The 26,665-nt window shown below is 45.4% G+C and overlaps 1 protein-coding gene across 1 annotated transcript in view; it reads right to left on the bottom strand.

Annotated features, from left to right (window-relative positions):
- Positions 1-25,706, bottom strand: part of LOC136573564 (probable E3 ubiquitin-protein ligase HERC6) — a 131,919-nt gene extending 106,213 nt beyond the window's left edge. The window contains 9 exon segments of the mRNA XM_066574834.1: positions 6,603-6,679; positions 10,613-10,746; positions 13,510-13,637; positions 17,370-17,414; positions 17,417-17,466; positions 17,551-17,778; positions 17,943-18,019; positions 18,227-18,386; positions 25,682-25,706. Of these exon segments, the coding sequence (XP_066430931.1) occupies positions 6,603-6,679; positions 10,613-10,746; positions 13,510-13,637; positions 17,370-17,414; positions 17,417-17,466; positions 17,551-17,778; positions 17,943-18,019; positions 18,227-18,386; positions 25,682-25,706 (924 nt within the window).
- Between the last annotated feature and the right edge of the window lie 959 nt (positions 25,707-26,665).

The raw sequence follows: 26,665 nt of genomic DNA, 5'->3' as shown, positions 1-26,665 counted from the left end.
GGGACTTCCGGCAACTGTCTCAAAAGCTTTCAGTGGGTGAGGAGGACGATGAGACACAGTTGTCTATCAGTGAGGTAGTAGTGAGGGCAGTAAGTCCGAGGGAGGAGCGCACAGAGGATTCGGAGGAAGGGCCGCTGGACGATGAGGTGACTGACCCCACCTGGTGTGATAAGCCAACTGAGGACAGGTCTTCAGAGGGGGAGGCAATTGCAGCCGCAGGACAGGTTGGAAGAGGCAGTGGGGTGGCCAGGGGTAGAGGCAGGGCAAGAACGAATAATCCACCAGCTGTTTTCCAAAGCACCCCCTCGCGCCAAGCCACCGTGCAGAGGCCAAGGTGCTCTAAGGTGTGGCAGTTTTTCATTGAGACGGCGGACGACCGACGAACAGTGGTGTGCAACCTTTGTCGCGCCAAGATCAGCCGGGGAGCCACCACCACCAGCATGCGCAGGCATATGATAGCCAAGCACCCCACAAGGTGGGACGAAGGCCGTTCACCACCTCCAGCTTGCGCCACTGCCTCTCCCCCTGGGCCCCAACCTGCCACTGAGATTCAACCCCCCTCTCTGGACCCACACCCTCACCTCTGCTGTCCTCGGCCCCATCCAGCAATGTCTCTCAACGCAGCGTCCAGCTGTCGCTAAGAGAATCGTTGGAGCGAAAGCGCAAATACGCCGCCACGCACCCGCACGCTCAAGCTTTAAATGTCCACATAGCCAAATTGATCAGCCTGGAGATGCTCCCCTACAGGCTGGTGGAAACTGAGGCGTTCAAAAACATGATGGCGGCGGCAGCCCCGCGCTACTCTGTCCCCAGTCGCCACTATTTTTCATGGTGTGCCGTCCCAGCCCTGCAAGACCACGTCTTACGCAACATCGTACGCGCCCTCACCAACTCGGTTATGCCATGGTCCACTTAACAACGGACACGTGGAGAAGCACAGGCGGGCAGGGCCACTATATCTCCCTGACGGCACATTGGGTGAATTTAGTGGAGGCTGGGACCGCTCATGTACTACCCACCCCCAGAATTGCGGGCCCCAGATCAGTGCTGGTATCTGCGGCGGTGTATGCTTCCTCCACTAAACCTTCCTCCTCCTCCAACGCAACCTCTACCTCGCAATCAAGACTTGTCGCCAGCAGTCGGTGTCGCGCGGCGCATCAGCATAGCGGTGGGCAAGCGTCAGCAGGCTGTGCTGAAACTACTCAGCTTAGGAGAGAAGAGGCACACGGCCCACGAACTGTTGCTCGGTCTGACAGAGCAGACCGACCGCTGGCTTTCGCCACTGAGCCTCCAACAGGCCATGGTCGTGTGTGACAACGGCCGTAACCTGGTGGTGGCTCTGCAGCTCGGCAGCCTCACGCACGTGCCATGCCTGGCCCACGTCTTTAATTTGGTGGTTCAACAGTTTCTGAAAGGCTACCCACACTTGTCAGACCTCCTCGGCAAAGTGCGCCGGGTCAGCGCACATTTCCGCAAGTCCAACACGGACGCTGCCACCCTGCGCACCCTGCAACATCGGTTTAATCTGCCAGTGCACCGACTGCTTTACGACGTGCCCACATGGTGGAACTCTACACTTCACATGTTGTCCCGGCTGTATGAGCAGCGTAGAGCTATAGTGGAATACCAACTCCAACATGGGCGGCGAAGTGGGAGTCAGCCTCCTCAATTCTTTACGGAGGAGTGGGCCTGGATGGCAGATATCTGCCAGGTCCTTGGAAACTTTGAGGAGTCCACCCTGATGGTGAGCGGCGATGCTGCAATCATTAGTGTCTCCATTCCCCTGCTATGCCTGTTGAGACGTTCCCTGCAAAGCATAAAGGCTGATGCTTTGCGGGCGGAAACGAAGGCGGGGGAAGACAGTATGTCGCTGGATAGTCAGAGCACCCTCATGTCTATATCTCAGCGCGTTGAGGAGGAGGAGCCTGAGGAGGCAGAGACAACTGGGCCGACTGCAGAGGGTACCCATGCTGCTTGCCTCTCATCCATTCAGCATGTATGGCCTGAGGAGGAGGAGGAGGAGGAGGATACTCAAAGTGATCTTCCTAGTGAGGACAGCCATATGTTGCGTACAGGTACCCTGGCACACATGGCTGACTTTATGTTAGCATGCCTTTCTCGTGACCCTCGCGTTACACGCATTCTGGCCACTACGGATTACTGGATGTACACACTGTATAAGGAGAACCTTTCCACTCTCATTCCCAAAGAGGAAAGGGGTTTGAGAGTGATGCAATACCACAGGGCCCTGGTGGACAAATTGATGGTAAACTTCCCATCTGACAGCTCTAGTGGCAGAAGGCGCAGTTCCGAGGGCCAAGAAGAAGGGGAGGCGCGGAGATCAGGAAGCATGTTCAGCACAGGCAGGGGAACACTCTCCAAGGCCTTTGCCAGCTTTATGGCTCCCCAGCAAGACTGTCTCACACCTCCCCAGTCCAGGCTGAGTCGGAGGGAGCACTGTAAGAAGATGGTGAGGGAGTACGCAGCCGATCGTACCACCGTCCTCCGTGACGCCTCTGCTCCGTACAACTACTGTGTGTCAAAGCTGGACACGTGGCCCGAACTCGCGCTGTATGCCCTGGAGGTGTTGGCTTGCCCTGCGGCTAGCGTCTTGTCAGAGAGGGTGTTTAGTGCAGCTGGGGGAATCATCACGGACAAGCGTACCCGCCTGTCAACTAACAGCGCCGACACGCTTACACTCATAAAGATGAACAAAGCCTGGATTTCCCCAGACTTCTTTTCTCCCCCAGCGGACAGCAGCACTACCTAAAGACCTTTGTCAATCTGTGTATGATATTCGTCCTCCTCCTCCGGCTCCTCCTCCTGAAACCTCTCGTAATCACCGTGAATGGGCAATTTTTCTGTGGGCCAAAAGGCTCATATAACTTTTCTAAATAATATTTATCTGTTTCAATTCTCATTAAAGCATTGAAACTTCCACCTGAACCAATTGTTTTTTAGACTGGGCTGCCTCCAGGCCTAGTTAAAAATTAAGCCACAGTACGGTAAGCGATTAATGGGTTTCACCTGCCCTCTGGGTTGGGCATGGGCAATTTCTGGGTTACATTTGTACTGTCGGTACACCAATTTTTCAGGCCCTCGCCTAAAATGTAATCAAAGTAATTTTTATGGGCTTCGCCTGCACTCATAGTACACCACTGTGTCTGGGGTTGGCCTACACTTTTGCTACAGAAATGTAACTCTGTTCTGCCTACCTATACTTCTGCCACAGTAATGCTACAGGGGTCTGACTATACTTCACCAACAGAAATGTTACTTCGGTCTGCCGATACTTCTGCTCCTGAAATGTTACCTTGGTTGGTGTATACTGTTACTACTGTAATTTTACTAATACTGGGCTCTGCCCATAATGCTTTAACGAAAATGTTACTGGGGCAGGTCTATACTGCTATAACAGAAATGTAACTAATAGTGGGCTCTGCCCATACTGCTTCTTTGTTAATGTTACTGGGGTCTGACTATACTGCTACTACTGAAATGTTACAAATACTTTGCTCTCCCTACACTGCTGCCAGGGAAATGTTTAGCTGCTGCTTTGCCCATACTGCTTCTACGTTACTGTTACTGGGGTCTGACTATACTGCTACTACTGAAATGTTACAAATACTTTGCTTTCCCTACACTGCTGCCAGGGAAATGTTTATCTGCTGCTTTGCTCATACTGCTTCTACGTTACTGTTACTGGGGCCTGTCTGCACTGCTGGAACTGAAATGTGACTGGGGCATGTCGCAACTGATACTACTGAAATGTTCTGGGGTCTGTTAATACTGATGGAACTGAACTGTTACTGGGGTCTGTCTATACAGATACTACTGAAATGTTACTGGGGTCTGTGTATACTGCTGCAAATGAAATGTTAGTGGGGTCTGTTGACACTGCTGCCAATGAAATGTTACAGGGGTTTGTGCATACTCTTACCGCTGAAATGTTACTAATTCTCGGCTCTGCCTATACCGCTGCTACTGCAATGTTACAGGGTAGTAGAAATGGAGGCTTCCCAAAGACATGATGGTGGCGAGGCCGCGCTACTAGGTTTCCCAGGCGCGACAACTTTTCAGCGACGCGGTCACTGGGAAGGTGCATATAACCACAGACATGGGGATAGGGCACGTACTGCCTCAAAAACATCCCCGTCCTCCTCCTCCAACAATGAAAACATTCTTGGCAAATGCTTTCGCAGTGGTCCGTCTGGCGGCAGCCCAAGAATTTCACCTTAAACGACACAATAAGAAAGCCCCCCACCACGGCCATCTTAATCCTGGCCACATTCCGAAAACCAACGGAATAAAACCGCGCTAATAGGTCCACAGTCGCGACCACTATCCCGCCAACGCGGTTACTGGTAAGGTGCATATAACCACGGACACGGGGACAGGACACGCACTGCCTCAAAAACATCCCCGTCCTCCTCCTCCAACAATGAAAACATTCTTGGCCGAAGCGCACCTGTATTTAATCTGACGTTAGCTCTGCTGTCCAGGGCACTGCAATGGGATTTATTTATGTACCGCCGGTGGGTTCCAGGGAGCCACCCATGCTGTTGGTCCACACGGACTTCACATTATTGAGTTATACCTGCCTGTGTCTATGTATTAAAAACCCCGGTCAGACTGGGGCATGCAGTGTGGGCCAAAGCCCACCTGCATTTAATCTGACGTTACCTCAGCTGTGCTGGGCAATGCAATGGGATTTATTTATGTACCGCCGGTAGCTTCCTGGGACGCACCCATGCTGTGGGACCACACGGACTTCACATTAGGGAGTTGTACCTGCCTGTGTATACTTATAAAAAACCCCAGTCTGACTGGGGCATGCCGTGTGGGCCGAAGCCCACCTGTATTTAATCTGACGTTAGCTCTACTATCCGGGGCACTGCATTGGGACAAACTACAGGAGCAATACAGCGCTAATGAGACGTGCACAGCTACGCTAGCATTGGAGTCCGCTGTAGGCCCGCGATTGCTGAGGGTTTGTGCAGAGGCCTATGTCCTGGCTTCCTGCCTAGAATTGCTGAATCTGTGGGCCGAGGCCTATGCCGTGTCTGCCATGTTTGGCCACTCAGATCAATTTTTTGTTCATGTCTTGGGTTTCCTAGGACCCACCTATGCTGTTGGTGCAAACTTAGTTCCCATCGCGGTGTTTGACCTGTCTGGCACAAAGACACTGACTGACTTGGGTAGGGGGCAGAGCGCTGACGGCTTTCCCCTTGCAGTGTCGATTGAGCTATGCGACACCTTGACAAAATGAATACTGTGTGGAACATGGATTCCCCATTGCTATGCCCACGTTTGCAGCTCCTGACGGAGGTGGCACAGGATTGGATTTCTCATTGCTTCTGTACAGCATTGTGGGCTATCGCCCCGCCCCTTTTAAAGAGGGTCGCTGCCTGGCCCTGCCAACCCTCTGCAGTGTGTGCCTCCGGTTCCTCCTCATGGCTGACGCACTTATAAATAGGCATGAGGGTGGTGTGGCTGTGAGGCCAGCGTGTGGCATGAGGGCAGCTGAAGGCTGTGCAGGGACACTTTGGTGTGCGCTGTGGACACTGGGTCGTGCGGGGGGGTTGGGCAGCATGTAACCCAGGAGAAGAGGCAGCTGTGTGTCCCGCAGGCAGTGCTTGTGCTTAGTTGGAGGTAGTGTGGTGCTTAGCTAAGGTATGTCTTACTAATGAGGGTTTGTCCGAAGTAAAAATTGTTAGGGGGGGGGGTGGAGGGCCCACTCTTGCTGCTATTGTGGCTTAATAGTGGGACCTGGGAACCTGAAATGCGGCCCAGCACGTTGCCCCTCACCTGCCCTATCCGTTTCTGTGTCGTTTCCATCACTTTCTTGGGTTTTGCAGATTTTCACCAATGAAAACCTTAGAGAGCATCGGCGATATACAAAAATGCTCGAGTCGCTCATTGACTTCAATGGGGTTCGTTACTCGAAACGCACCCTCGAGCATCGCGGAAAGTTCGACTCGAGCAACGAGCACCCGAGCATTTTGGTGCTCACTCATCTCTAGTCAGGAGTAAACTCCTCTTTGCTGACTGCAAGGATCATTAGGGTGCGTTCACATGCCGCCGATTTGCTGAGGATTTGGGTGCAGATCTGCAGCAGATTTCATCCTTTCAATTTGAATTCAATTAAAAGGCTAAAATCTGCTGCCAATCCGCAAATCTACAGCAAAATCTGCAGCTAAACAGTGACTTGTGAATGCCCCTTTACGGTGGATTCACAATTAGCATAATTTTATGCCACGGACAAATCTGCCACAAAATCAGTATGCTTTTCATGCAGATTTTTGGTGAATTTCACTCACTACAATGGGTGGAATTCGCAGCAAGTCCACTGAAAATCCAAATCTTCATGCAAATATTGTATATTTCACAGTGGACTTTGTGGTGCAAATTTTTGTTACGTGTGAATCTACCGGAATGATTTAAATGTTCATAAGATTCTCAAAAATGACTCTTCAAGCTACAAATTGTTCATCTGTAGTTTGAAAATGTATTCAATGTTCATAAGACTTTTACTCGGGTCTATAATGTTTACCATGCCAACCAAAAAGTCTTATATATGATTATGATAAATGTCATCAAACCTGTGGCTGCATAGTGGAGCTGGCAAAGCTGACATTGCTCCCAGCAAAAATCTGCTTTAAATGAATGTCCTTGAGGTCTGGAAACAAAAAATAGATTAGTAAACGTTTGTTTAAACGCTTTAATGCATTTGTTAAAAACTATGCAACTAGTTAAATATTTCTACTCTGTTTATAAACATAAGCAACATTACTTCTCCACAGGATAAATGATAATTGTTTGATCATTGGGGTTCTGACTGCAGGGGCCCCCAATAATCATGAGGCTGGAATCCCTTGTGTGAATGAAGCAGTGGGTCAAGAGGGGTGTCGTCTCTTCTTAAGGAGAGCACCCAAAAAGTGTGTGGAGACACCTTGGAGGCATCATGTCTTCCCAAGGAGAGCAGTCAGAAGGGGTGTGAGAAGACTCCTGAAAGGTGAATGAGCAGACTTATAAGGCCATGCATGTTCCGCTGGGAAATTTATGCAAATAGGAAAGATGGAACAATACCTCTGCAGTTGCACCTATTGACAAATACCCCGAAACAGCTGTCTGTGGTTTCCTATTCCAAATCATTGTTTTACAGACTTGTTAAAAAAGTTGTACATTGATTTGAAGGAATGCTGCCATCCAAAAGGTGGTGCTGCCAGGGTAGAGTTCCATCTTCTGTATTTGCATAAATTACCCATAAGAGCATGCATGGCCTTATATGTCTCCTCACTCACTTTTCAGGTGTCTTCTCACACCCCTTCTGGGTGCTCTCCTTAGGGTGAGACAATGCCATCCATCAACCCACTCACCCCCTAGGTGTCCCCACACACTTTTTGGGTACTCTTCCTAAGGAGTTGTCACCGTAGCAATGAAATCCTTTTTCAACTTTAATGAAACTTGTCACCGAAAGGACCAAAAATAATAAAACTTAGCTTTTATTGATTTTTAAATAATAAAAAGGCGTCCTTATATTTTCTCATATGTGCTAAAAGTCACACAATAATTAAAAACAGTAGGGCTTAGATATATAGATGAACACTGCTCTGTCCCAACAATCTAGGTGCATTGGCCGGGAATCAAACCCGGGCCTCCCGCGTGGCAGGCAAGAATTCTACCACTTCTACCACTTTTGTATTCCCTGATGTCTTTTTCTATCCAGGGTTACTCAGATTTCTATTTGTCAATGACTTGCACCGCCAGATGTTTATTAAAGTGTGGTGAAGCACTCACTGTCAGTGACCTTGAACACTTTTAGTTCTCTATCACAGGGTAGGCCTGATGTCCTCTGATTAGTCACGGTACAGTGATGTCTGTTAATCTACAGTCAGTAATATTGTACCTGACACACACATTTACTAGTACTGTCGTCCCATTTATAACAGTTGCTCATTAATATTGCTTGGGTCGTATTTGTTCTTATTATTTCTAGAACAATATCGCGGTGATTGATTTATATAGAAATCACCCCGATATGTCACCATTAGGTGTTAAGTCCGGAGTATGTTTTTATATAACGCAGACCCAAGCTTATATTGGCTTGATACTCTATGGTATTCCCTTATGCCTATGACTGATCGCATGCGCCATTCATTTCTTATGGCTCATGTGATTATATACCAAGGTTAATTGCAACCAGACGACAGTTTCAGTGATTATCAAGGATAGAGATAAGTTGTTCCAAATAATAATGGGTTTTCAATATGTTCTCTCTCCTACTTATACATAGGCTCTATTCCGGAGAGATGATGCTCCCACTTGTATAAGTGATTATTACAGGTAGAACATATATAAGATGAATAAAGACAGTGGCTGCATTAAATGGAACAGCTGCAGTATTCATCTATGAGCTACTCATCCTTCAGGATTTAAATAGCTGCAATAAAATGCACATAGATAGTTTGGTGGTAGCCCAGAATGAATTCTAGGCTATCACCTATATCCAATGCCCTTTTGGATAAATCTCTGTCTCTGTATATGCAGTCTGTTGTGATGCACCAACAGCTGCTGACTAGAGTGATAATGATAGACTCTGTCTGTTATAGTTGTAGTTGTATATGTCTACGTGGGTTGCATTATGATGAACATACAACCCCCACATAGATTAGTTCTTATGGAGAGAATCGGCCCATGGAACCTATCCCTCCCTCTCCATCTTTTTGGGTACTCTTCCTAAGGAGAAACGACATAGCTCTTCACCCACGTCACAGGCATTTCATCAGCCAAGCCAGAAACCTACTGCATACTGATGAGGGGCAGGCATCCCGAAACTGCTGTCTGTGGATGGTTTATTGGCTTGGTTTCCTATTCCCAATCATTGTTTTACAGACTTGTTAAAAAGTCGTATATTGATTTGCAGGAATACTGCCATCCAGTAGGTGGCGCTGCAGAGGCATCGTTCCATCTTCCTTATTTGCTATGAAGCAGTGGTCATGCATGTCCATGATCTCTCCATGTAAGGTCTATGTGACTGACAGAGATAGCCAAGCACTGTACTCATAAATTAGTGAATGGAGCAATAGTGTGGATGCATGATCACAGCTCCAGGGACTCGTGTGGATGGACCCCAGCAAACATACATTTAACACATGTCCTGTGAATAGATGATAAATGTTAATTATGAGCCAACCCCTTTAAGGATGCAGACAGTTTCGGCCGAAGAACACTCCAAATATGTTCCTTCATCTTGCAACAACATGTTCACATAAGCAATTGATTCTGGCATTCTTTTTCCTGATTAATTGTACTTTATCTTTCTATTCAATTGTGCATGTACTTTAAAGGATATGTCCTTTAACCCCTTAAGGACCAGGCTGTTTTGTACCAGACACTTTTTAGGGATTTTACCCATGTAGTAGTTTAACTGCCCCATTTTCCTTCAGCTACCAAAATTATTTTTGTATGGCTTTGGATTAAAGAGCGCATACGGCGACGGTTTTGGTTGGCGTCGACTTTGAGTTATTTTCTTTTTTATGTAAATATTATTCTGTAATTTTGTTTTACTAATTGATGTATTTATTTTTTTTTACTATCTATCTCCACCATGACATCATATAAAACCTCTGGGGAGCATTCACATGTTTTTTTTGTTTTTTTTTATTTGACACTTTCCCACCGCACCTGGGGCATCCATAGGAGCCTTAGTTACAGGGGAAAACATCCCCCTGTAGTGACAATAGTCACTGGCAGAGCTGATCAGGGTCTTCTAGGACCCTGTAGCTCTGCTGTGCCAGGAGATGCTGGTGGTCACGTGACTGCCAGCTTGCATAGTGAAAGAAACACTTCCACTTTCACTTTTTAGTACATAGCGCTCATTGAGCATCTGTACTTGGGAAAGGAGAATGCAGAAGAGGTTAGAAAACCACTTCTACCTTCTCTTTCGGGTTCTCAGCTGTGACTAACAGTTGACAACCCGACCTGCTTCTGATTGATTGCAGAAGCAGGGACTTTAATCCTGTGCTGTATTTTTACATTCGGCTAGGATTAAAGCCCAGGACCAAGTGCCCTAAATTTACAGTGCTTGGTCCTTAATGGGTTAAAGTAGACGCAAACCTTATGAGTCAAAATTCATCGCAAAGATTAAGTGCAATATATATATATATATATATATATATATATATATATATACACATATACACATATACACACGTACACACACACACAGAAAGAGAATATTGGATAAATGTAAAATTATAATTGATCTATTTGCCCTCTCTCAAATACATAGTTATGCCACTCTAATGACCAAATAAATTCTACTATGTACCTTCTTTGTTTATTCAATAATCTCAATTTTTTTTAGAACATTTTAAAGCCCGTTTGACATGAGAATAATATGGGAGTGTTTTGCACCCGTATTGCTACCGAAAGTACGGCCCAATCTAACAGTGTCATAGATAACCGTTTATTCCCATATAGTGAACCATTGAGGTTGTACAAGTCACGATGATGCAGCAATGTTACTGCAACTCTCAGACAACCAAATATCACCGTGGAGCTCTAGCCATTGTATTCAGCAAAATATGTGAATTGAAAAATATTGTACCTTTTAAAGTTAACAATTTGCTGCTGTCAAATGCGAATGGTACTTCCAATGGATGATCATCTGGTTTTGTTTCCACTCCGCGACCAAATGATACAATTTGATTAGATGTGAAAACATATAGAAGTGTGTCATAGCTAGAAAAAAGAAAACAATACTATAGACGTACTTCCGTTACACTGTATATGGTGGCATGACAACATTTCAATGCCATGTTTTATTTATGCAATATCCCCCCTGATGCCACAACAGTAAACGAAGCCACAAGCACTTGCAGTGGAAAAAAATCATCTTGAGTCGGAGGGCATGCTGCAGATTCTCAAATCAACAATGTGCACTGTTTGCTACAGTATATATGTCTCCTCTCTATCTAGATATACATATATACTGTGGTAATGCAGTACACAAGATGGCCTTTAGGGGACAAGAAAACAGACTGAGGCTAATTAGCTGGGACTGCTGTATGGGTGTGGTTAGAGGACTGCTACAGGAAAAAAAAAATAGAGATAGCTCAGAAGGAACTTAAAGGGCTGTAAACCTGAGGTCTGGTGTAGACCAAGTGGTGGAAATATCACGAGTCTGACAGGGAAGGACGCCCCCTACACAGACACCCTGGTTGGGTACGGTGTTTGCACATTGCTATGTTGTGTTGTGGCATTAGGCCACTGTAATAGATAGGTCTGAAAGCCTATGTGATGTTAGTAGCTAAACAGCTAGGATTTCTGTTATGTAATCCAGAAATGTGTTACAATAAAAATATATACCGGCGTATAAGGCGACGGGGCGTATAAGACGACCCCCCAACTGTCACCTTATACGCCGGTAATATAGCGGAGCAAAGAATAAAATTCATTACTCACTTCCCCTGGCGTTCTGCGGTGCTCCTGCAGGCTGTCGCTCCCTCCTGGTCCCCGGCAGAGCATTGCTTTCTCTACGAAGGGCTTTAAATCCCCGCCTCCAGAAACACACGTGCCTTCAGCCAATCACAGCCAATGACAATGATGTCATTGAATGGTTGTGATTGGCTGAAGGCACGTGTGTTTCTGGAGGCGGGGATTTCAACCACTGCGTCCAGAAAGCAATGCTCCGCCGGGAACCAGGAGGGAGCGACAGCCTGCAGGAGCACCGCAGAACGCCCGGTGAAGTGAGTAATGATTTTTATTCTTTGCTCCGCTGTATTGCCAGCGTATAAGGTGACAGTTGGGGGGTCATCTTATACGCCCCGTCGCCTTATACGCCGGTATATAGTATATATTTTTATTGTAACACATTTCTGGATGAATTGCAGGGAAGGGCTTATATATTTAAGCCCTTCCCGACAATTCATCCCGCGATCGCCGGCAGCCCATTGCTTTCAGTGGAACCTGCTGTATTGCTGGCTCCATTGAATTCAATGGGCAAACATCGTTCTTCTCTGCCACAACTGTTACAGCTGTGGCAGAGGAGAATGATCTTTATGCTGACAGTGCGAGGGGGGGGAGGCACTCTTGCCGCTATTGTGGCTTAATAGTGGGACCTGGGAACTTGAGATGCAGCCCAACATGTAGCCCCTCGCCTGCCCTATCCGTTGCTGTGTCGTTCCCATCACTTTCTTGAATTGCCCCGATTTTCACAAACGAAAACCTTAGCGAGCATCGGCGATATACAAAAATGCTCGGGTCGCCCATTGACTTCAATGGGGTTCGTTACTCGAAACGAACCCTCGAGCATCGCGAAAAGTTCGTCCCGAGTAACCAGCACCCGAGCATTTTGGTGCTCGCTCATCTCTAGCTATGGCTTTAGCTTGACAAAGACCCCTGCTGGGGTTGAAACGTTGCGTGTATATTCTATTAGGAGTAATAAAGGAGCATCGACACGGATGCATGCTATTTGAAACACTCGGCTATGCTGCTCAATCTTTATTTTGTGATGAGACCGACGTAGTCTCAAGAACTTGCCGTTCGAAATAATTTATTTTTGTTAGCAATTAAAAGGTATCATAATTACAAGATTTTGTTTCTCTTAGGGCTCATGCTAATTTATGCCACCAGTATGGGGATTATCTTCCTATTTTGGAGCAGGAGCAACGTTGCCCGATTACTTTTTCATGGGCTTTATTCACATGAATGAAGCCATACCCCTGCATTCACTCATTGACTCTTAGCCAAGAGCTAGCACCCTCCTCTTGGCTGTGGCCTAACTGCACACAGTTGACTAGTCTGTTCGTTGACATCAATGACTTCATTTCTGGCTCACTGCCCCAATACCATTTCTGGTGCATGAAGGATCCCTAGTCATAACCTTGAGCTCCACCCTTGACAATAGTCTATATGGCTCTACGATTAGCATCCACACTGGTGACCCAGGACAAATGGCATAGACAACAGGTGGTTTATTGTTAATACTCCACAATAGCTGTAATATAACGTAGCTATCACAAAATATGCCAAACACAGCAACAGTAAATGGCAGTGCAACTCTTTAACAGTTCAAATCATGGTCATTCCAAAGTCCTTAACACAACAAATGTTAGCATGGGCCATTTCCTACTTTTGGTAAGGAGGTGCGGTATATAGTGGCATCTAAATTAAACCCCTTACATGTATATGGGAGATAGTGATTTGGGAACAGAATCTCCTCTACCTTCTGTGTGCAGTGTAGTGGAGACATAATGGCAGCTAGGCGAAACTGAGAATTAAAGAGACAGAGTCTGGAAAAGGGGGAACTGGTCATAAGTTCCATGTACAAGTCATATAATGGCTACAAAAAGGGTTATTTCTCATGCACATGAGAGCTTATTTTGAAACATCATAAGGAAATCACAGGAATGCTTAAAAAGGCTGAAACTTTAATTTGGTATTTTTTCTATTAGGCAGCAGACTGGTTGGCCAATCCTGAGTAACGTGCAGTTTATTGCTTACCTTCCACATGCTATCTGTGACACCTGCCCTTCATATTCTTCTATCTTCTGAGGCTCAGAAGTGTTAGTTAGAGAACTTCTCCCTAGCTGTCCTTTTGTACCATCTCCAAAAGTGTAGACCGTTCCATCCTGGTAAATTTTGCAAGATTAAAAAAATATGTAATTAAAATTGTTATACATTACTATTGTGATGTGTGATAATTAGAAATCAACTAACAGAATCACATGTATCTGATTAAATGATTCTCCCTTTCCCCCCTCTAATTAAAGGGTTTGCTTCTTTTTTGTTGGTGATAGGCACTCTTCAAACAACCTTTTTTTTCTTTTCCATAGAGTATGAATGAGGCTGTCGGATACAGAAGAGCATGCTCAAAATAGCATCTTAATTAAAGGCTATGGAAAGTCCTGCTATCTAGTTGTTAGGAACCTGTATGCCCAGAGGCCCCACTTTAAGGGAGGGGTACTGTTAGGGTTGTGCTGGCTGGGATCTGCTGTACCACAGTGTTTCTAGCAGCACAGCCCCACAGGTTGATTATGCTGACTGGGTGTGGTTTGCTCCTGTCTTCTAGTCTCATAAGTCTATTGCTTATATATACCAGCTCCTTTGTCAGTGTCTGCTGGTTTCCCTCCTGCAGTATGAGTAGTCTTGTGTTCCTGCTTGTCTGTGCAGGCTTCAGTGTGTTCAGTGTGAACTGTGTTGTGCTCTTTCATGTTTGTGCAGCCTTCTATATCGTCTGTGCATGAGACTGGACATGAAGTGTCTGTGCAGTGTTCACTATCTTCAGTGTGAACAGTGTCATGCTCCTGCATGTCTGTGCGGCTCTCAGTACATGTGGTGTGAACTATCTTGCTATGGATCATTTACCATCTAGGGCTAGTTAGGTCCTTAGTAGAGATGAGCAAACGTACTCGTTTCGAGTAATTACTCGATCGAGCACCGCGATTTTCGAGTACTTCAGTACTCGGGTGAAAAGATTCGGGGGGTGCCGGGGGGAGGCGTGGTGGCGCGGGGCGTAGCAGCGGGGAACAGGGGGGAGCCCTCTCTCTCTCCCTCCCCCCCCCCACTCCCTGCTGCAACCCCCCACTCACCCACGGCGCCCCCTGAATCTTTTCGCCCGAGTACGGAAGTACTCGAAAATCACAGCGCTCGGGCGAAAAAGGGACATGGCCGAGTATGTTCGCTCATCTCTAGTCCTTAGGTTTCAGTGCGGGGCCGTCCCTATCAGGGCGATTGACCTGCTTGCAAGCAGGTATCCTGGTGTTAGTTGTCTCAGTAGAGTAGAGACCGCAAGACAGCAAGGACCCTTAAAGTGGGCTCGGGGCGTAAGTTACTTGGCCAATCCACAAACTAATTCCTCAAACTTATTATAGCTGTTTATTCATGCGGTTGTGCTGGAAATCTGTTTATTCATGCGGTTGTGATGGTGAGTGTTTTGAGCGTTTGTCGGTCAGTGTTTTATGTCTGCTGCTCAGTTATGTCCACCATTTCTGAGTCCAGTTTGCAGTTCTGCAATTCATGCACTAGTAAGACTCTGCTGAGTGTTTATGTCCCAGTTTGACGTTACACTAGTCAAGAATGGGGACTAAGGTCTCTTTGTTCTCAGCAACAGTGGATGTTCCAGAGGTCATACCTCACCCTTCTATTTTTCATAACTTGTCAGGTTGACAGGTTATATAAGTTTAAAAAAGGAATTTTGGGGGATTAACCCTTTAAGTAAAATCAATCAAATTTTTATGAGAGATTTTTATTTGGAAATAGAAGTATTTTGATCAGAAAAATAATAGAAAATCTTTGGGCCACATTTGGCATCAACTGCTACTTTTTAAAAGTTACATCAGAACATTTGCCAAATTTGTACAACTTTTCTCCTTGTAAAATGTAAAAACTATGAAAATGAGCATAATCTCCCAGGAGACACAGTTTATATTTATCAACTGGAATAAGGTGTATACTGTTTAATAAATTTGGTGCAAATTTTGCCAACTATCCTCCCCATTTTGAATGACATTAAATAAGCCATTTTTAGTAAGTGTGAGCCATAGAGTGTTAAGCACCATTAGGAATTTTTGGACATTGGCATGGTTGGAATAAAATTGGTTCTGCAAACACTTGGATTCATGGTATTTTGAAGAAGTGATGACATTTGTAACATTAATGGCTCTCCCACAGAGCGTAGGTCAGCACATATTACACGGGCGACTTTTGCACGCGTAATACACATTACCGATCTCACATTCACTTTCAATTGTACCTCTTAAACACAGTGTATGAAATGCGTGCACAAAACGATTGCGGCATGCACTATCTTGGCTTGTATTATGCATGCATACACACCAAGATAGTGTATGGAGATTATTATTGCATACCTGCTGTGTGCTTTCATGCGGTAGATATACTGAAAAAAAAAAAACGCTCATGTGAGAGAGCCCTTAGGCCTCATTTAGACAGCCATACCGCAAGTTGCTTTTCCACGTGCAACTTGCATTGGATATGTGCTGTTCGATCTGTGGGGACAGTGCACATTGTATGTTCTATTCTTGTCTGTGATACAGACCAAAAAAGGACAGGCAACTATTTTTTCAAATGGACCACAGGTCTGCGTGAAAACTCACCCAATGTGGATAGCCTCATAGGCTATAATGGACATAAAATACACAAATCTGAATGAAACCTAAAGATAAACATTGGAAGAGATATGTAAAACTGTTATCCTGCTTAGAACCTTGTGTTGTCTTCAACAGACTTTTCTATAATCAGTATATGTGTAAGGGGGATTAGAAAAAATGTACCTAGCAAAGTTGAGTAAATCCTATATTTGCTAGAGTTAGTTAGAAAGATGCCGTAAGATGCTGCTGATAATCCTAGGAAAGTAATATAAATGCTACTGTTTAATGAGGAAAGTAAATTAAAATTCTAATGTCTTATGAGAAATGTTATAGTGACTTTAGTTTGTGATAGGTATGCTGAGATTTATTGTAGGAGTTGCTTTAGTATTACATTAAATGCGTACCACTAGGGTCTCCTGTGTATCACTAATATTTATTATGTAAATGTTCATCTTTTTTGAGGAAAATGTGATAATGACTGATTGTCTTTGTACAACTGTTGATGAGGACTTTGTAATAGTTTCTGTCATTACCAGACTCACTGGCTATTGCAAGGTGTACATCACTAGGTCATCATGTTGGGTGGGGCATGTGCGTCTAACAGGAGAATGGTAGGACACGTCTTGCATCACAGGGTGGTATGTGTGGAAAATTGGCTTCTACCTCATTGGTTTTTTTTGCCTTCATCTGGATCAACATTCGGGGGGTAATAGGCTGAACTGGATGGACAAATGTATTTTTTCAGCCTAACATACTGTGTTACTATTAACAGCTGGTGAATATAGAAAGGGCTTGTGAATAGATAAAGAGCCAGTGGGACTTGATTCCACAAGCACTGGAAAGCTGAGACAGTGTTGCACAGTGGTAAAGCCAGCACTGCCAAAGTATTTCTGTTGCAACGTGCCGATTCCCCTGTGCCAAGTTAAACTGATTGTACCACTAATTCAGCTACCAAATTACGATTGTTATTGTTTACTGCAACATGCGCTCTGTCTCTTAATTTACGTGCACTGTGGGACCCCCAAATATACACTCAAATGGGTTTTCCAGGGAGAATACTACTGAGGATAGGTCATCAATAGTTGATAGACCGGGGACCGTCGCTCGGGACCCTGACTGATCAGCTGAGCCCTCCACGCTAACTTCTGTGTAGTGGCCGGCGCTTGTAACTGCAGGAGCTGCTCTCATATTATATTAGGTACTATAATCACTATTCTCATATTGGATATATCTAGCATAAAGTGTTGTATTTACCTTGTTTAATACAGCCGTGTGTTCATCTCCACAACTGATATATATATAACAGCTTTGTCTCTCAAAGACCTTACTGCATATGGTTTAAACACATCTGCTAACGAAAAAATGCAAAAGGGTTATTCTTCCTTTTAGCTATATATTTATGCAGATGACTATTTTGTCTATTGGCAAAATCTACCTTTTAGAGGATCATTCGGAAGTCCTATTTGTCCTGCATTATTCATTCCCCATCCAAACACAACTCCTAACATTGACAGAGCAAAACTCCGTGAACCACCTGCAGAGACTTGAACCAGAGGAACACCCCTCAGAGACTTTACGTGCTGAGGACTAGCTTGGTTAGGCATCTGTTTGCCCAGTTCGAGTTGACCAACATCATTCTTTCCCCATGAAAAAACATTGCTGTCTGAAAGACAATGCCAAGAATACTTTTAAGTAACTCTGTATGATATGCTTGAACCCACATGGTCCAAAACTTTTGGTTCAAAAGTTTCATGTTCTACATAAAACACTTGGTTAATAAACATTTTTTGGAATGCTGGCACTGTTAGAAGTTTGGTGATTTTATACCTTCTGAAAGGGCAACTGTATGGAAGTGTCCACAAGACATCTGTATTATTCCTATGCCAGACATTCCAGTTATCTTCCTATGGTATGAAGAAACAGAGAAATCATTAAGTAAATACTTTTTTTCATTCCTTGAAATTTCTTCCCCACCTGCACACTCTTTATATTACAATTTTAGGTTGAACTTCCGTTCTTCTTGAGACTGAAGAGCATCAGTGGCAACAGCTCCTACTCAGAGTACCCCAACGACATGTTGGCACTGCACTATGGTAGTCTTTGTACTATACCTAGGAGTAGGAGATTGCTGAGGGAATTGTCCTGATCCAAGTTGTCCTTGTGATCCTGCGCCCCAGGTAAATATATTGCCTCCATCGCAAATTGCCGCAGAATAGTTAGACCCACAGCTCACATCCACAATTGTCTGGGCTTCCAGTGAATGGATTTGCTCTGCAATGAACAGCACATGCGGTCATATATTAAAGGTAAATAGATAAAAGTTGGCACTGCCAAATATAGAAGCTATATATATATATATATATATATATATATACACACACATATACATACACATACACATATATATATACACACACATATCCAACAGATCAGAGCGCAAACAGGTGAAGAAAGCAAACAATGGACAATGAAACTACCAATCCAAAGCCAAAAAGACTGATCAAGAGAGGGAAACCCGTTCAGTGAAGAAAACGTATCTGGTTCTATTAAAGGGGTTGTCTCACGCCGAAACGGGGTTTTTTTTTTTTCAATAGGCCCCCCGTTCGGCGCGAGACAAACCCAAGGGATGGGTTAAAAAAAAAAAAGTTTATTCGTTACCCGAATCCCCGCGCTGCGGCGACTTCTTTCTTCCTTTACCAAGATGGCCGCCGGGATCTTCACCCACGATGCACCGCGGGTTTACTCCCATGGTGCACCGTGGGCTCTGTGCGGTCCATTGCCGATTCCAGCCTCCTGATTGGCTGGAATCGGCACACGTGACGGAGTGGAGCTACGAGGACCAGCTCTCCAGCACGAGCGGCCCCATTCACCAGGGAGAAGACCGCACAGCGCAAGCGCGTCTAAAAACGCCAGAAGACAGCGAATTTAGACGGATCCATGGCGACGGGGACGCTAGCAACGGAGCAGGTAAGTGAATAACTTCTGTATGGCTCATAATTAATGCACGATGTATATTACAAAGTGCATTAATATGGCCATACAGAAGTGCTGAACCCCACTTGATTTCACGAGACAACCCCTTTAATGTCACAAAAAGTATCTAAATTGAGTTACACAGAGATACAAATGTGGCAAAGTAGTTTTTTTCTACTTTTGCACAACAAAAATCCTTTTTTTGAAAAAAAATAATATTTTTACATTATTCTATTCAAAGTCCCATAACATTTTTTTTTCTTCAGCTGAAAAATTATTTTTGCTGCTTTTTTTTTCCCGTGACATATTGGGCTATTTTTTCACTTTTCACTGACCTTTTTTTCCATTTTTTTTCAGTTTTATTGGGGATAAAAAGCTTACTTTTTTTTCTTCTTAAGGCCGCCTGCAGACGGCCGTGTCGGACCCGGCTGCGAGAATTCTTGCAGAGGGACCCGACCCGAGCCTCTACAGAGGGCAGCGTGACAATCACCTGCTCCCGCGGGCCCGGCTCTTTCATGTGCCGGCTGCCGGGCAGCCGGCGCATGCACGGAGTGGAGGCGGCGGCCGGTGAGTGACGTTTCTGTGCAGGGCTCGAAATAGAGCACGCCGCGATTTGTTTGCCGCGCCAGACTTCGCGCGGACAAATCACGGCTGTCTGCATGGGATTGCGTTTTTTAACGCAATCCTATGGCAGCTTCCAGGGGTGGAAATTCTGCCGCCGAATTTCCGCCCGTCTGCAGGCGGCCTTAATTATAGTTGTTTATTTTTAAAATTGGTATATTTATGCTGAAATAAAGTACAGAAATGGATTCCTGATCTCATTTTATTTTGGACGCTTTGACATATAATCTGTAGTTTTGGGAGTTTTGGATTACAGAGCGCATACAGCAACGGTTTCGGTTGGCGTCGGCGGTGCTATTCTTAATTGTATTTATTATAAATCTGTATTTATTTATATTTTATCCTGTAATTTTTTTAACTTATTTTTGTAACTATTTTTTTTAACATCTTTGTCCCGCATGAAGTCACATAAGACCTCTGGGGGTCATTCACATTGTCTTTTTTTTTCTTAATTTTACTCTTTCCCACTCTAGCTGGGGCATCCATAGAAGCCATCAGTCACTAACAGAACTGATCAGGATCTGCTAAAACCCTGCCGTGCCAGGGCGCACCTGGCAATCAAGTGATCGCCGAGTTGCATAGTTGAAGTAACATTTCCACTTTCTCTCTTCAGTACATAGCACTCATTGAGCGCTATGTAGCTTGGAAAGAAGAAGGAAGAAGCCATCAAAAAACGCTCTTCCCTTCTCCTATAGGTCCTCCACTGTGTCTGACAGCTGAGGATCCAATCTGCTCCATTGCAGGAGATTTAATCCCACACCGTACTTTTGCTATCGGACGGGTTTAAAGCCCAGAACCAAGTGCTGTAAATTTACCATTAAGATGGAGCGCTCGTAAGCATGCAATGTACCTACGGATGTAAGGTGTATTTGTTTCCAAAATGCCTCCCATCACTTCAGTACAGTTGCGTTCCTCCAGCGCGTCTGAAAGGATCGCAAGTGTTTCCCATTGTTTTCAATAGGAAATCCTATATCGCACTCCCGTGCACCTGTTTTCCAGCCCCATTACAAACAATTAGCGAGGTTTCCGAGGGAACACCCAAAGACAGGACATGGGGTTTATATTTGTGCATCTCGCAACACACAAGTCTCACGCTTTTCTTGGCTGTGTGAAAGCGGTCTCAATCTTTTTACTGAGGATACTGGCATGTAATTGTGATTAATGATGATTAATGATTGATGATGAATAATGCTCCCCAGGAATGTCCTGTAACCTAACAATGGCATTCTTTCGATATGTTCTAAGAGACACCTGTGCTCGTTATAGTATAGAAATTTGCCAGAACATTACAGTTAAAAGTTGCAAATGAAAAAAAACAATATAAGAATTAAAGGTTAACTATAGTGGTGCTTGAAAATCTGCAACTCCAAAGGCATCATGCAGCTGCTTCAACTTGACGGTAAAAAAGTTTTAAAGGGGTTCTGACATGAATAATTTTTTTTATGCTTTAGCAGCCATTGTCCCCTGGTGTGCCTAATGGACCCAGGGAACCCATGGTTTAATGGCTGCTAAAGCATAAAAATATAACACTTACCTTGTCTTCTGTTGTTGTTGACATCGGGGGGTCAGCTCCCGGCAGGCAGTCTTCTTCCTCCAGCAGCCGCGCCGCTCCGGGATCGCGCGCATGCGCAGTAGAGAGGTGCCCTCTGACAGGAGTCAGGACGGGCTGCGTCTCCACTGCGCATGCGCAGCACTCCGGAGTTCAGCCGGACGGACGGGCCGCCCACAGCAAGCACTGCTTGTGACGTGCTTGCTGTGAGCGGTCCGTCCGTTGACCTCGGAAGTGCCTGACGGACGGAGCAGAGCCAGGAAGCGGTCTTTTTGACCGCTCCTGCTCTGCTTTAAAGGCACAGAAGATGATGCCGGCTGGAGGGGACATGCCTGGCGATCGGGCCAGGCCAGGCAAGGTGAGTACAATTTTTTTTTCTTCATGTCAGAACCCCTTTAACTGATGGAAAGTCAGGAGACAAAAAAATATTAATGCCAAAACGGACCTTTCCTTTAGGGGTTAATAAATAAACGTGTTTAGGGAGTGTCAGATAAAAACTAGGGAAAGTATGGCATTTACTGCCATCTGCAGGCAAATTGCAGGAGAAAGGAAAGTGAAATATAGTAACTGGTGAGAGGGGAAACGAGACTTGATTTCATTTCGATACTAAGACCTACAGGCGCAGAGATAAAACAAAATCTGCTCTGCTGCCTTTGTGTTAGAAAGATGCAAAACATGCATTTTTATCCCGTGTTTTTCCCCAAAAATAGCAGAAAAATGTAGAAGAAATTTGTACAGAAACGGCATGCAAACATCCCTATAAGGCTGGTTTTACACGGCCGAGAAACTTGCGTGAGATTTTTGCGTCGCGAAACGCACAAATCTCCCACGAATATGGACTCCATTTTTTTGAATGGAGTCACATACATGAGCGATGTTTTCGCCCATTGTTTTCAATGGGACAGGAAAACACATCGCACACCAAAAATGGGAAACACTAGCCGATCCTTCGATGCAGCTGAAAGCCGCACCAGAGGATTGCTACTTCACAGATGTGATGGGAGTTTTTGACAGAAAAATGCCTTGCATCACCGTGAAAACGCACGTTGGTGAGCGCAATATTGGGCCAACTATCTTGAGCCAAGATCGTGCTCGCCCCACCTAGCATAAGGATGTATTAACACAGGCGACAGCGAGTCACGACTGACCTTCTCAGGCGCGACTTGCGTCGCACAGTACACGAACACTCTAGCCGTGTGCTGTGCAGGAGACCGCACATCTGCATGTTCTAGTCTCCTGTAAGACTCAAGCAAAAATAGAACATACTGCGATTTTTCCATCTCGCAGCACCTATGCAAGAGAAAAATCGCTCATGTAAATACACCCATTAAAAATAATGGGTTGTATTTTCGAGCTCGTTTTGTGCGTCTCGCAATGCACAAAACTCGCACAATTTCCTCACCCATGTGACTGCATCCTGAAACCGTATTTACATGGCTGATATTCTCATGCACATTTGGTGAATTGTAAGATGCACAAAACACACGCAGAAATATAATCCGTTATTTTCAACAGCATATTCACATACCCAATTTCTCTTGAAAAATCACAGCACGTCCTATTTTCGTGTGAGTCTCGCACAAGAATAAGACTTGCAATGTGCGGGATTTCGGGGCTACGGCGTTAGTGCACTGCAAAATGCCGCATCAAGTGGTGTAAATTCATGGAGAATAGCATTGGCTTGGTCGCAGCTACTTCTCGTTCACGCAATTTAACGCCCCGATAGCCGCAATTTTTAGCAAGGGCCTCGGAGCACTAAAATGACGTTTGTGTGAAGGAGTCCTTAAACCGTATGCGCTGTGTTTTTAGCATCACAGCCCATTTGCGTACGGGCTGCGATTGGCACCACACATGTGCGGGATTCTTACATCACGAACATGCACTGTGTGACTTTTTTTATTTTTCAAATTCCCTGCTTTGTGCAGAGTGGGGCTACATATTAAACGCTGTCCATTCACAGGCATTGCGAAGGGACAGCGTTTCAATATGTAGCCCTTCAAGGTCCGTGTATGAAATGCGGAGAAATAGAGCATGCTGCGATTTATTTCTCCTGCGTTTTATATGGATGTCCAATCGCAGTTCCAACACAGGTGTGAATGAAAGAATGAAAGTCCATAGAATTTCATTGCCTCCATTCACCACGTGTTACACACAAGAAATACGCCCGTGTGAATGAGCCCTTAAGCCTATTTTGGCCGCACAAATACACTACGTTTGCATGACCAATATGTGCTTTTGCCCACATATTTTGTGTGCTGCTGCATCTATTTGTGTGCACAAATGCAGTGCGTTTGTGCACACGAAAAAATGTACACAAAATCACATTGATTTTGTGCGTATTTGCATAGCCAATGCGCAAGTTTTCAGTGTATATTGTTCACATTTATGCAAGCCCATTGATTTCAATGGCTCTAGCGGTGCACAAATGCGCACATTATTGTTTATGTCATGTATTTTTTCAAGAGTTCACACATTGCATGAAAAAATAGGCGCATGTGAATGAAGACATTGAAATAAATGGGTTCTACGCACTGCATATTACATGCACACAATGAGCGCACAATACACTGTGCAATTACACTTGTGTGAATAAACCCTTGGGCCACTTTCACACGGCCAAGGAAATCGCACGAGATTCGTGCATTGCGATATGCACGAATATGAACATCACTCTTTTGAATGGGGTCATACACATGAGTGATTTTTTTCGTGACATGTCTTATCAGGCTTGAAAAAGACATGTAGTCGAAACGTTGCCTTTTACTATATGGAAGCAATAAAAGGATTTTAAACTTTATTCTACACCTTTGATGCTGCCGCCTCTGCCTTACTGTTATGTCCTATCGTTGAGCGTTCTCTTGCATTGCCCATTGTTTTCAATGGCCCCGCAAAGTATGGCACTGTGTGCGAAGTGCACACGAGTGTAATGCAAGGTTTCCCATTGAAAACAATGGATCGCTACTTCCCTGAAGTGATGCAGGTCGTTTTGAACACAAATTCCTTGCATCTGCGTAGATATCGCACGTTGGCAAGCGTGATATTGAGCTGAGTTTCACAGCCCAATATTGCACTCTCCATGTGAGATTAGCCTTATCTGTCTCAAAATGACTCACTAGTTTCCTACAAAGAACCCGTAGATAATGTATTGCTGCACACTGTGCCAAATAACAAACTCAGTACTGCTGTGTCTATAATTGATAACAGAATTAACAGGTTTGTACCACAATCGGCTTTTATCAACTGTCCATAGGTGCAGCTGTATTGTGAAAACTCACCATTAAGAGACCATGAGTAATGAATATTGAAAGAGATGCATGGAGTTATGCCATGCCTCATTTGTTGCCAAGAGATTGAAAAGCCAAATATAGAGAGACTGCGTACTTGATTATATAAAGGGACTGTGATTATACAGCAAGTGTAATGTAAAAGGAGTCCCTGGGTGGAGGTCGTCCTCACTGGCAGGTTAGAAGCTGGAGGATTGGCAACCACAGAAGACTCTGGTTCAAACCTGAAAGTACTGCTAGTGGCGGGGTAGGCATTACCACTCACAGGATAGATCATGGGCCGTACCTGGTGTAACAGACCCTATCCCCGAGTGCATCAAGATAGACAGTGGCTTGCAGCAATTAATGTGCTAGAGGCCCAGGTCTCCTGTACCAAGAGGTAGCAGGTGCTCGGCTGTTGGATAACTGCCTAGTACCTGCTCAAACAGCGGGTACCAGAGAAACCTTCGATCCCCACTGTTTAAACCTTTGCATGCTACGGTCAGTGTGACCGCAGCATGTGCTGACATCATTGGAGCCCCACAATACAATCACTGGTCCCAAAATGTCATCTGGAGGCTTGAATATGGCCTCTGGATCTGCCAGCTGTGCGGCCTATGAGGCGCAGCCTATGGCTGAGCTTCATAGGCTTTACAGTACACTGCTAAACTGAAGTATAGTACTGTATTTTTTGTGTACAAAAATGGCAAACATAAAAAAAACATATGATCTTGGTGTCGCTGGAATCGTGCTGACCCAGAGAATAATGCTATTGAATTATTTATTTTGCACACTGAACGCAATGAAATCCAAAAATCAAATGGTAGAATGTATTTCCCCAATTCCCCTAAAGAAAGAATTAATAAAAGTTGCATAATGCTTTATATGCACCCAAACATGATGGCATTAAAAAATACAACTTGTCCCGCAAAACACAAGCCCTCATGTGGCTATGTAGACAGAGAAATTAAAAAGTTACAGCTCCTGGGATACGACAACGGAAAAAACTGAAAAATAAGTTGGTCAATAAGGTGCAAATAGGCCTCGTCACTACAGGGTTAAAGTGACTGTACCACTAATTCAGCTGCCAAGTAAAGGTTGTTCTGCTTCATTGCAACATGTGCTCCGTTTCTTGTGGGGAATCCTTACAAATAAGTTACCTTTCCGCTCATGAAGTTTAATCATTTGTGCTGATTGCTACATAGTTTTTTTAAAATTGCATAGTGCTACCGAAATATAAAAGTAACACATACAAGGGGGCATGGCCTGAACCATGAGGCAGTAGGACGCATCTCCCGAGCGCTCCCGCTGAACCCCGGCTGTCAAGCAGCACACCCGCATCCACGGACACCTACCTTGCCCTATGGGACGCACGAGAAAGCCAGGAGATCGGGGGACGCCAGGAGGTGAAGAAACAGGACCGCTGGCTGCCTATATGGACCATCTTCCATGGCGGTCTGCAGCGCCGGAGGATCCCAAGATTGCGCCGCTGCTCAAGAAAGGGGGCGGAGCTTCCTCCCTGTCCGGAGCCTCTGTGAAGGCAGCGGCGCTTCCAACCAAGCTCCCGGCGGCCCGAAACAGCCCACCGGAGCCCTGAGACCAAGGACACCCTTCTTTCCAGACCCAGAGACAGGTCAGAAGCACAAAAAGCCTCTTGTGCCAGGCTCCGCCCACCGCTGCCGGCGCCATTATCAAGAGGCCGAGCACCGCCCGCGGCCCTAGGGGAGAGTTAATGAACCCCTTAGGGGCTGAGAACCCCCGCGATATGAGCACCGCGGTCGCGGTGACCCCTGGGCCACCAGAAGGCCACCACTTGGCAGCAGACGACCCAGGTCGGGCTAGCATAAACCCAGGGTCTGTGAAAGAGAAGGGGAGAAATAGCCAGGCCCCTGACAGGGCAGCAGAAGAGGAAGGGACACACAGCAGATCCATGTCCCCAGCAAGCGAGGAAGGAGAGATCCCCAGAAAACCCCAGGGCTCCACAGACCCAGAAGAGACCTCACACAGTGCCCCTAGTGCCAGCTCTGCTTTAACCCACTCACCACCGGGAAAAAGCTCCAAACCCAATAAGCACGCAAACACCCTAGGGGCGGCTGCTCCAGAATCTGACGACGACGAAAGTGACCCATGGGACTGGAAGGCGC

This window comes from Eleutherodactylus coqui, chromosome 7 (genome assembly GCF_035609145.1).
Source record: "Eleutherodactylus coqui strain aEleCoq1 chromosome 7, aEleCoq1.hap1, whole genome shotgun sequence".
NCBI classification, from domain to species: domain Eukaryota; kingdom Metazoa; phylum Chordata; class Amphibia; order Anura; family Eleutherodactylidae; genus Eleutherodactylus; species Eleutherodactylus coqui.
This window is presented reverse-complemented; position numbering and strand designations above follow the sequence as displayed.